We start from the raw sequence: 12,606 nt of genomic DNA, 5'->3' as shown, positions 1-12,606 counted from the left end.
TGCTATAAAGGAAAAGTATGAATGGTGAGGAGGTGGAGTTGGGCTCGATGCTCAGCAAAGCCTTTTGTAAGGAGGGCATATTTGTGCAGAGACAGGAAATATGGGCTTATATCCTGTGAATAACTGGAAAGAAATCATCTCATGAAGAGGGCAATGAGATTTGTATGTTTGCAGAACAGCAAAAAGCTCAGAGTATATTTAGAGGGGGGGAAGAATACTAAATAAGAGTTAAAGTTGAGCAGGAGCCAAATCTTAGTTTTTTTTCCCACAGTGGGAAATTTGGATTTTTCTTTTCAAAGAAAGATTGAAAGCCATAATCTCATATGTTTTTAAATGATCATAATTTATACTATGTGGAGAATATACTAAATGGGAGCAAGATTGGAAGTAGAAAGGTCAGTGAACAAACTACTTCAGAGGTCTATACTAGTCATAGCAATGATAGTAACTTGGATTAGGATGGTAGTGAAAGGGTGGTGTATTCATCTTGTGCTTTGGAAGCAGAGCTAATAGACCTGCTATGAGGTATAGGTGAAAGAGATGAATAGAATCCAGCTGATCTAGGCAGACGTGAAAGATGGCTTGGGGAATGGAAATAGAGTCCTGTTTTAGGTATCCAGTTTTCCCTTGGTATCCATGGAGGATTGGTTCTGGGGTTTCCAACTGATCTCAAAATCTGTTCAAGTCCCTTAAAGTCATCTCTGAATTCCTTATAATACCTAAGACACTGTAAAATGCTACATACATAGTTCCTACATTATATTTTTTAGGGAATAATGACAAGAAAAAAGATGTATGTGTTCTGTATGTGTTCAGTACAGATACAATTTATTTTCACATATTTTAGTCTGCATTTGATTGAATCCATGGATACAGAACCTGCAGATATATTACAGTTAAGATGCCAGTGCCAATGGTATCTGAGGATGAAAACTTGCTAGCTTTGGCTCAGAAAAGGAGGTGAGGCACTGGTGATGGTGATATAGAAAATTGTAGGTTGGGAATGTGTTTCAGTGGTAGAGCTCTTGCCTAGTATGTGTAAAGCCCTGGATTCAATCTCTGATAACATGTGCATGCACATACACACACACAGACACATGCAGATACATACATACACAAAATGGCTATTTGTCATCAAGGATGAGACATTAAGCTGGCATCTGAAAAAAGCAAGTTTAGCATTCAGGGAGAGGTTAGGACTAGTTATATAAATTTGGGTGTCCAACCAAGGGACTAGATGAGATATTTAGGACTGCTATAACCTACCACCTATTTTTAGAAATAAAGTATTATTGGATCGTAGCCATAGCTATTTAGTTATATATTATCTGTGGAAGATGAGTAGTTGAGGCCCACAGAACCTAAAATTTTTTTTTAAAAAGAGAGAGAGAGAGAGAGAATTTTAATATTTATTTTTTTTTAGTTCTTGGCGGACACAACATTTTTGTTTGAATGTGGTGCTGAGGATCGAACCCGGGCCTCACGCATGCCAAGCGAGCGCGCTACCGCTTGAGCCACATCCCCAGCCCAAACCTAAAATTTTTGTTGTTTGGCCCTTTACAGAAAAAAATGTATTGGCCCCTCCCCTAGGGAATGGGTATTAAAGGAGGCCAGAAGAGACAGAGATGATGGAGGCCCTTTATTTAGAGAAGGAAGAAGAGGCAGCATGTAGATTTTGGTTACACAGACCTAGAGCGAATGGTGCTATGAAACAAATGAGGAAAATGTTTCAGGAAGGAACAGTAGATACAGGTGGACTGAACTGAGCTTTACCCACAGGATATGGCAGGAAGGAAATTCTTGGTGACCTTGTGTCAAGGGGATAAGGTGTCAATGGTATTGAGGATGAAACTTGTTAAGTATGGCTCAGAACAGGAGGTGAGCCACTGGTGATGGTGAGATAACAAGAGATTTTGTTAAGAAATGAACTAGAGATGGGTTTAGAAGCTAGAAGGGTGTGTGGGGTATGATGAGTCAATTTTAAGATGAGAATGATGTGGCTCAGAGGTAGAGCATGCAACTAGCATGCATGAGGCATTGAGTTCAATCCACAGCACCACATAAAGTAAAATACATTGTGTCCACCTATAACTAAAAAGTAAATATTAAAAAAAAAGATGAGAATGAGTCCATAGAAAGAAAAAATATTGAGGTAGAAAAAAGGATTATTGTGGAAATTGGGGAGGAGTAGGATTCAGTTCATAAGGAAGAAAGAATTAAGAGAATTATAAATACGATATGGATACAGGTGAGTTGATGCGACAAAGGAATGGTTATTTCTTTTTTAAAATATTTTTTTAGTTGTAGATGGACACAATAACTTTATTTTTATTTTTATGTGATGCTGAGGATCAAACCCAGTGCCTTCCACATGCAAGGTGAGCACTCTATCACTATGCCACAGCCCCAACTCCTCCTTCTTTTTTTTTAATGGATATAATACCTTTATTTTTATTTATTTTTTTTGTGGTGCTGAGGATTGAACCAAGTGCCTCACTTGTGCTAAGCAAATGCTCTACCACTGAGCTACTACACCCCAGCCCTCTGTTTTTATTAGAGGAGTAAGAGAAATCATCAGCTAAGAATTGGAAGGGTGTTTGAATTGGAAGAATTGGAAAGTGTGTTTGAAGTAAAAAGGTGTTAAATATATTTTTAATATTTGAAAGAACAATCAAGGCTCGTAGTCAGAGAAAATGCAGGTTTATTGAGGAACAGCTCTGCATATTTATAGAGCCGGGAGTGGTTTGACAGTTTAATGGTTGAAGGGTTTGACAGTTGGCTTGGGGAGCTTTCTGATTGGTGGGTAAGGATCATGTGAGCCAGCAGGGCTCACCATTGGACAGCTCTTCTTGGGGGATGGGGAAGTTAGTCTTTGGAGCTGGGTTGATCCCAACAATATTGGTATTCAGTTTACCCACACTTCAATGGCTTGTGTACCTTTTGTGTTCTGAGGACCAACAATGAAAAGTAATAATAGTTAACAGAGCACTTAATCTACATAGCTCAGGCAGTCCTCATAAAGGCTATAAGAAAAATACTATGAACTAAGTAGGGTTGTTACCCACTATAATTCCAGAGATTACAGGAACGGTGACACAGGCTAGCAATTCCAATTAATTGAGAGGTTAAGGCAAAAGGATCACAAGTTTGAGGCCAGCCTTGGCAACTTATTAAGACCCTGTCTCAGAATAAAAAATTTTGTAGTAGGGTAGCTCAGTGGTAGTACTCCTGTGTTCAATCCCCATCACACACACACAAAAAAAGTATTATTATATTGTTATTTTATAGAATAAAGAAACAGGAACACATAGAAGTGATATACCTTACATAAGGTAAAGTAATAGAGATGGAATTCAGACTCAGTATGCCTCAAGAATCTTTACTCTTTCTTTTTGCTCGGGGGATTGAATCCAGAGGCACTTAACCACTGAGCAACATCCCCAGCCCTTTTTTATTTTTTCGTTTCACTGAGTTTCTTAGGGCCTCACTAAGTTGCTGAGGCTGCCTCCTGAATTGCTGGAATTACATTGTGCCCCATTGTACCTGGGAAGAATCTTTACTCTTAACAAATGAGTATGCCTTCAACACATGTTTATTTAATGGCTCCTTTTTGGCCAGTACATATGGATTTTTTTAAAGGAAGAAGAGTTTAAACTTTTAAATCAAGATTTCAGTCAAAAATGGGAATCTGGGGGCTGAGGTTGTGGCTTAGCGGTAGAGCGCTCGCCTAGCGTGTACGAGGCCCTGGGTTCGATCCTCAGCATCACATAAAATAAATAAATAAAATAAAAGTATTGTGTCCAACTACAACTAAAAATATATAATTATTAAAAAATGGGAATCAGAACATGTAACCTTTATGAATAATTGAAAGAGTGACTGATCATATACTTAAATGAAAGTCAGGATGGTAATATGGACACTGGATGCTCTTGGGAAAAATCTGAAAGAGGTACAGTGACAAAAGTGATGAAGGAGAGAAGGAGAGAAAGAAAAGTAAAATCAGGAATACAGGGTCTTGGGGGCCAAAGTCCAGAAGAGGATCTTACTCCATTTAGCAAACTGGCAATTAGATGCAGTTCAATGGGCAGAGGTCATATTGTTAGGAGCATGCATTTTTTTCTTTATCAAAAATAAAGGAAATAGAAATTTTATTTCTTTTTAATGGGTTTTAAGGAATCAAAGAAACACATATAAGAGTGTGTATAGTTTTACATCATTTCACTCCATAATGTAGTCTACATTTATAATTTTTTAGTTTTAAGTCTGTACAGTGAGGGCTGGGATGTGGCTCAGTAGTGGAGCACTCACCTGGCAGGCATGGGGCACTGGGTTCGATCCTCAGCACCACATAAAGGTAAAATAAAGAGATTGTGTCCACCTCAAACTAAAAAATAAATTTTAAAAATATGTATGGTGAGATTTGGTTGATATTTGACTTTTTTCTTTTATTAGAAATGCTCCTGTGATGCACTTAAACGGACAGCTCCTGTTTGATTAGAAGTTATTAAGTGTAGTTTTTGTAGATTTTCAACATTATCATGATGCTGGAATTGAGAGTAAAGGATGTGACTTACAACCAGTAGGGTCAGCCTTTCTGAGATGTTTGACCTAAGATTGAAAAATAGGGAGGAGTCAGCCTTTCATAGAGCCCAGGATGGATTTTTAGGAGATGAAATAGCTTGTGGAAAGCTGCATGAAATAAGAAAAGATTGTAGCGTGATCTGGGAGCACAGTCCTATATGGGAGTTGAAGAGGATGTTATCTTTGAAAGGCCTTATTATATTCAATGGTAAAATGTTTGGAATTTATTCTGAGAGAAAGAGAAAACTATTAAAATTGTTAAATGGAGATTCTCAAACTTTTATTTATATCAGAATCATCTAGTAGAGTTTTAAAAATTCAGATAGCTGAGCATGGTAGCACATGCCTGTAATCCCAGCAATTTGGGAAACTGAGGCATAAGAATCCTCTAAGTTCAAAGCCAGTCTTGGTAACTTAGTGAGGCCCTTTCTTGAAATAAAAAATAAAAATGTCTGAAGGGATAGCTCAGTGGTAAAGTGCCCAAGGGTTCAGTCCCCAGTACTAAGCAAACAAACAAAAAAAAATTCAAAATCTTGTATAGATTTGATTTACAGCTTGGAGTGATACCAGAATAACAGGATTTGTAATAAGTTTCTCAGATGATTCTGATCCACACAAAAATTACAGAACCATTATATAAACTATTTGCCACATCACCACAATTGTATATTATCTTTCATTCTTCAAACTCATATGGTCTGCTTTCAAATTACAGAACTCTATTGTAAAGTTTTCAAGCCATTTACTTCTAATGAGAATTATTTTCACTTTTGTCTACTATTTTGAAGATGGAAACTTTTATGTTTTTCTGACTACAAGAAAAATAGTTTTTGTGTACTTTTTTTGTTTTTCTTTTAGGATTGTTCTCCAGATACAAGACCAAGAAATTACCTTCAGGAAAGGATGCTGATGAAGCTAGTTCGTCCAAATCGGAGACAACAGAAAGAAGAAAAACTGTTGGACTTAAGGGAACCACTTCAAGAAATGAGTCGCAGAACAAAAGTGAGTCTAAGGGTCAACAGGGACCTCAAGAAAAGAATTTCAGGCAAGTGAAAAGCACTTATAAGAAAAGGCCAACAGAGAGAAAGCAGACATCTTCGAATCAGAGAACATCTAGTGGTGGGAACGCTAGTGAAGGTAGGGAACGTGGGAAAAACCTTAGTTCTGCCTCTAAGTCGGGTCAAAGTGAAAAAAATACTCCTGAGGAAAAGCATGATTGTCCAGAATGTGGGGAAACTTTGAGTAGTATCTCCCAACTTAATCTACATAAGAAAACTCATAGTGGTGAAAAAGTCTATAAATGTAAACAGTGTGGGATGTACTTTGGTCATCACTATCAGCTTATTTTGCATCAGAAATTTCATAGTGGTGAGAAACCCTATGAATGTCAAGAATGTGGTGAGACCTTTACTCTTTTCTCACAATTCAGTCGACATCAGAAATATCATACTGGTGAAAAACCCTATAGATGTAAGAAATGCAAGAAAAGATTTAGTAGTAGTTCAGAGCTTTCTGAGCATGAGAAAGAGCATACTGGTAAGAGGTGTTTTGAATGTAAGGATTGTGGAAAGTTTTTCAGACTTAATTTCTACCTTACAGAACATCAGAAAACCCACACTGGGGGGAAATCCTATAAATGTAAGGAATGTGGGAAAGCTTTTACTGTAATTGGACAGCTTACCCGCCATCAGAAAATTCATATGCGTGCAAAACCCTATGAATGTAAGGAATGTGGGAAGTCTTTTAGACTCAGTTTATATCTCACTGAACACAAAAAAATACATAGAGGCAAGAAACCTCACGAATGTAAGCATTGTGGGAAAAGCTTTAATGTCCGTGGACAGCTTACTCGGCATGAGACAATTCACAGTGGTGTAAAACCCTTTGAATGTGAGGTGTGTGGGAAGGCTTTTGGTTATAATGGTGACCTTCGAGTGCACCACAGAATTCATACTGGTGAGAAACCACATAAATGTAAGGACTGCGGGAAGGCCTTTATGCTTCGTTCAGCCCTTACTGAACATCAGAGAATTCATTCTGGCGTAAAGCCCTACGAATGTAAGGAATGTGGGAAGACATTTAGAGGGCGCTCCCAAGTGAGCCTGCATAAGAAATTTCATACTGACCTGAAACCCTACAAATGTGCAAAATGCGGGAAGACCTTTAGATTTGGTTTCTACCTGAGTGAACATGAGAGAATTCATACTGGGGAAAAGCCCTATAAATGTAAAGAATGTGGAAAGGATTTTATTCGTAGAGGAAATCTTAAAGAACATCTGAAAACTCATTCAGGTGTAAAGCCCTACGAATGTAAAGAATGTGGAAAGTCCTTCAGTTGGCGTGGTCAGTACACTCAACACCTGAAAATTCACTCAGGTGAAAAACCCTTCAAATGTAAGGAATGTGACAAGGCCTTTAGTCGCATGGGAGACCTTAGAATCCATCAAAGGATTCATACTGGTGAGAAACCTTATGGGTGTAAAGAATGTGGAAAGTCTTTTAGACTTAATTCACACCTTATTGAACATCAGCGAATTCATACTGGTGAGAAACCCTATGAGTGTAAGGTGTGTAAGAAGGCCTTTAGACAGCGATCACATCTTTATCAGCATCAGAAAACCCATAATGTAACTTAATATAATACTGCCTTTCCATTTGCATGCTCTGGTTATTAGAATATCAAAAACAGACAGAAACTCTGTCAGTGTGCCAATCTTTCTTTAGATGTGTTAACTTAATAATTGTGTAAGAACCTTTTAATGCCTCTCAGTCCTTGTTGAATTTAAAGGAATTCATACTAGAAAATAAATCTGTCGATGTAAAAATTGTGGAAAAGTGATGTTAGCAATGATATACTATCATCATTGCCTTTCCACTACTCTGATACCTGTGTGATATCAAGCAAAACATGTAGGTCTTGTTGCCTCAGTTGTAAAATGATACCTACCTAAAAGTGTGGCTAGTGGTGTATACATCATCAATAATGGTTATACAGTATACTGTAACGTGTGATACTGTGAAAACTGTCTGGCCCCAAACTGTTTTTGAATTATTATTGGATATTATTGTTTTCATTATTATCAGCATTACTATTAGTGAATTTAAAATAGAAAGATAAAAGTGGAGGAAATAACATAGAAAGACCATTCAACACTTGCTATGTTTTGGGCAGATCATCTTTGATAAAAATCTATTATGGACTAAATGTTTAGAATCCATATAGGATATGCAATCCCAACCAGATGGTGTTTGGAGGAGGGGCCTCTGTGGTTATTAGGTCATGAGGGTACAGTCTTCACAAATAGGAGTATTTCCATGATAAGAACATCCTCCAAACCTAGATAGTTCTCTTTCATCTTCTTTCAACCACAGGAAGATGCAAGTGAGGAATCAGCAACACAGAAGAGGGCCCTCACCAAAATCCAAACATGCTGGCACTCTAAGCTTATACTTTCAGCATCCAAAACTTATTTATAAGACACTAAGTCCATGGTATTTCATTATAGCAGCCCAAACTAACTGGGAAAATCTATTAGAACACAGAACATGAGACAAGTTTGAATTCAAACCATAGTAAGTTCTACCAGAAAATTAAAGCTCAAAGAGAACTAAGGATTCATAACTGCTGAAATATCAAGGAGAGATGTGATATAATTTACCTATAATAATGTAGAACTTATAACTATTCCCCAATTCTATTATGAAAATTTTCAGACAGAAGAAAAATATATTCTGATACCCATTTAGCCTTCTGGCTAGATCTGAAAATCTGTACTTTGCCTATTTGCTATTTTTTTCAGAAATACACATATACATCTGTATACACACACACACACACACACACATAAACATTTTATGTATTTATTATTTACTTGCATGCTCTGGTTATTAGAATATCAAAAACAGACAGAAACTCTGTCAGTGTGCCAATCTTGAACCCAGGGGCACTTTACCCCTGAGCTATATCCCTAATCCTTTTTATTTTTTTTTTAATTTTGAGATAGAGTCTCACTAAATTGCTTGGGACTATCTGTGAAATTGTGTGATGAGATATAGCACATCTCTACAACAGAATTAACAAGTGATTACACAAATTATTCAAACAGTCATATTGAAATAAAAACTTAAAGGGATTTTTATAGCTGGAAAGATGGAGTAGATGTCCTTTTGTTCCCCCTCTTCCTCCCACTACATTCATCTCAAACCCCTAGGTAGTATACATTAAACAAACACAAAATTGGAAATATTGAGAGAAGAAAAAACAAACTTGCTAGGGGACACAAAACCCAAGGGATGACATGGTGGCATTCCATGGGATTTATACCCCAGTCTTGGAACTAAAGACTGACAGCAATACTGAAATGCCAATAGGCAGAGATAGGGTAGGGAGAGCCTCAGGAAAAGTCTACTTTCTAGCCGAATAAACAGGAAGGGACAGTGGAGCAAGAGTGGAAGCATTGAGACAATAACCCCTCCAGCCAAAAAAAATTCTGCAGCTTGGTTTTTGTATATATCAGTTGTTTGCTCCTTGTCATCTGAAGAGTATTCTGTTGTATGAATGTGACATGGTTCATCCATTTACTCACTGAATAACATCAGAGCTGTTTCCAATTTGGGGCTATTACAAATAAAGCTACTATAAAATATTCATATGCAGATTTCTATGTAAACATAGTTTTCATATCTCTAGGAAGGATGCCCAGTGATGTAATTTCTTGATATTATGGTATCTGCATGTTTATGTTTTTAAGAAACTACCAGTTTTCCAGATTGGTAGTGCCAATTGGTCATCCTCACCAGCAACATGTGATAGTTTGTCCATCCTCCTTCCTTGGCTTTGTCACTGTGTTTTTGTTGTGGTCATCTGGATAAGTCTGTAGTAATATTTCATTGTCATTTTAATTTGCATTTGCCTAATAACTAATGATGTTTAATATCTTCTTGTGCTTCTTTGCCATCTATATATCCTCTTTAAAAAATCTCGTGATATCTTACATTTCCTGTCTTTTTCCTAAGTGTATGAATTGATTGTTTACTTTTTTTTTAGAACTTATTTACATATTCTAGAAATTAGTCCCTTAGTTAGATGTGTGTTTTGCAAATATACATATATATATTTCCCAATCTGTAGTTGTAGCTTCATTCTCTTCACAATATTCTTAAAAGAGTTATTTTTTTTAAAAAAAATTTGTGGATCTACCACCACTCCTGACATGGAAATCCAAATGAAGAGCCTAGATTTCTACATTTGCAATCTATAATAGAGTATCCAAATGTCCCGCCAGATAGGAAGAAAAAAAAAAAGCCTGTTGTGAATCCAGGGCCTTTCATCTCCATCAGGCAGTGAACAGTCCTCTTTGCCCCAGAAAGGATAAAGAGGAAGATACTTTGGGGAATAAGAACTTTTAAAAGCTCCCAAATATTCCTAGGAATTTAAAAGGCCACATGAATAAGCAGGACTGAGCATATATTTAGGAAAAAAATTGGGGTGGCCATAAGCTCTTACCTTTCTGTCAGACCTTCAGGTTCTGTACAAGCAGAAAGTAAAGGCTAAGTCAGAATTGTAAACTGGTTGAGGATTGAAGATGTGCCCTAACACACAGCCTATCTGCAAAGACTGGGAGTTTTTGTTTTATTCCAGGCACTTAAGTTAGCCCTAGCTTGGGAGTTTTTGTTTTATTCCAGGCACTTAAGTTAGCCCTAGCTGGGCACAGAATTAATGGAACAGAGACTTCAGTGTTCACACACGACAAAAAATACAGACTGTAAAAATTAATTCAGAAAAGTCACTTAAAGTACAACCAGCAACACCAACAAAACTTACAGGATGGCAGACTCTTAATTTCTAGGGTTGCCACATGATAATATTCAATGTCCAATTTTAAGTGCATGCGTGCACACAAACACACACATACACAAGTTAGCAGGCAAGCAAACCAGAAGCATATGTGAAAATCAATAGGAACTGAGAAAACAGTAATTAGACAAAAGGTCTTTAAATTTTTTTTTAGTTATACATGAACACAATACTGTATTTTTATTTATTTTTTATGTGGTGCTGAGGATCAAACCTAGTGCCTCACATGTGCTAGGGAAGTGCTTTACCACTAAGCTACAATCCTAGCCTCTAGACATAAGTTTAAAATCAGCTGTATTAAATATGTTCAGTGAGCTCAAAGAAACCACATATGAAAAACTAAAGAAGATTGAGATCAATGACTCTGCAAATAGAGAATATTGATAAAGAAATGGAAAATTTTAAAAGGAACTGAATAGTTTAGACTTGAAAAGTATAATAACCAAAATGAAAAATTCTCTGGAGGGATTCAACAGCAGATCCGAGCAGAAAGAAGAAAAAAAATTAGCAAATTGAAGATAGGGCAACTGAAATTATCTAGTCTTAGAAGCATGAAAAAAAGTAAAAGAAAAAAAAAACAGATCTTCAGAGACTTATTGAATATCATCAAACCTAAGAATGGACACAAACATATGCATTTGTTTTATGGATAGATAAAGGGTATCCAGAAGTTTCTCAGACAGAAAAAGGGACAGAAAGAATATCTGAAGAACTAATGATTGAAAAGTTCCAAAAATTTGATGAAAAACAAGACATATAGGTTGCCCAAGCAGCTTAACAGATCCCAAATAGGATAAGTTCAGGGGATCTAAACTGAGACACACAATTCAGCTCTTGGAAAAGAATCTTTAAGTTTGTTTGTTTTGATGCTGGGCATTGAACTCAAGGCCTCATACATGGTAAACATGTGCTGTACCACTGAGCTACATCCCTGGCTTCAACAGCTTAGCAAGGCCCTAAGCAACTCAGTACAATCCTTTTTCAAAGTAAAAAATGAAAAGGTCTGGGATGTGGCTTAGTGTTAAGCACTGCTGGGTTCAATCCCCAGTACCAAGAAAGAAAAAAAAAAAGAAAAGAAAAATATACATCTAACCTAATAAGGACACAATAATGGAGGAATTATGGAACAAAAACAGTAAGGCATGGAAAACAAATAGCAAAAGGAGGGCTGGGGATGTGGCTCAAGCGGTAGCGCGCTCGCCTGGCAAGCGTGCGGCCCAGGCTCGACCCTCAGCACCACATACAAACAAAGATGTTGTGTCCGCCAAAAGCTAAAAAATAAATATTAAAATATTCTCTCTCTGTCTCACTCTCTCTTAAAAAAAATAGCAAAAGGATAGAAATATGTTCTTCATCAGAAATTACATTAAATGGGAATGGATTAAGCTTTCTAATTAAAAGGAAGAAAGCAGAATGGATTTTAAAACAAGTTTTTAAAATGATCGAACTCTATGCCATCTACAAGAAACTCTCTTTAAATCCAAAGATACAAATTGAAAACAAAAGGATATGAAAAGATATTTTATAAAAGAGTAGCTAAAAGAGAGTTGGGGTAGCTATGCTAATATCAAACAAAATAGACCTTCAGTCAATCATTATTTCTAGAGACAAAGAACATTACTTAAGGATCAAAGGGTCAACCCATGGAGTACAAATAACAGTTATAAACCTATACACTTAGCAATGGAGTCTCAAAGTACATGAAACAAATACTAGCAGAATTGAAGGCAAAATAGACAGCCCAACAGTAACAGGAATCTTCAATACTCCACTTTTACCAATGGATAGAACGACTAGACAGAAACCCAGTAAGGAAATAGAGAACTTGAACAATACTACAAACCAGACCTAACAGACATCTGTGGAATGTTCCACCCAACAACAATAGAATGTACTTTCTTCTCAAGTACACATGGAATGTTCTCCAAGGATAGATGATGTTAGGTCACAAAACAAGTCTCAATAAAAAAACTATAAGTCATATAAACATTTGGATACTACCCAGCATTAAACAGAAATGTCCTGTTGATACACACAGCAACTACTTAAATCTCAAGACCATATGTTGAAAGACAATTTCAGAAGATCACACACTGGCCAATTCCACTTATGTAACATTCCTGAAATGGCAAAACTATAGAGAGGTGGAACACATTAGTGGTTAC

General features: G+C 36.7%; 1 protein-coding gene across 5 annotated transcripts in view; it reads left to right on the top strand.

Annotated features, from left to right (window-relative positions):
- Znf540 (zinc finger protein 540) overlaps positions 1-11,775 on the top strand; it is a 37,487-nt gene extending 25,712 nt beyond the window's left edge. For all 5 annotated transcript variants that reach the window (XM_040279443.2, XM_005340481.5, XM_078033124.1 and 2 more), the window contains one exon: positions 5,443-11,775. In XM_040279443.2, coding sequence (XP_040135377.1) covers positions 5,443-7,220 — 1,778 coding nt within the window. In that variant the 3' untranslated portion in view covers positions 7,221-11,775. The remainder of the gene's footprint in view (positions 1-5,442) is intronic.
- Positions 11,776-12,606: the final 831 nt, after the last annotated feature.

The sequence above is a fragment of the Ictidomys tridecemlineatus genome, chromosome 15 (genome assembly GCF_052094955.1).
Source record: "Ictidomys tridecemlineatus isolate mIctTri1 chromosome 15, mIctTri1.hap1, whole genome shotgun sequence".
Taxonomy (NCBI): domain Eukaryota; kingdom Metazoa; phylum Chordata; class Mammalia; order Rodentia; family Sciuridae; genus Ictidomys; species Ictidomys tridecemlineatus.
This window is presented reverse-complemented; position numbering and strand designations above follow the sequence as displayed.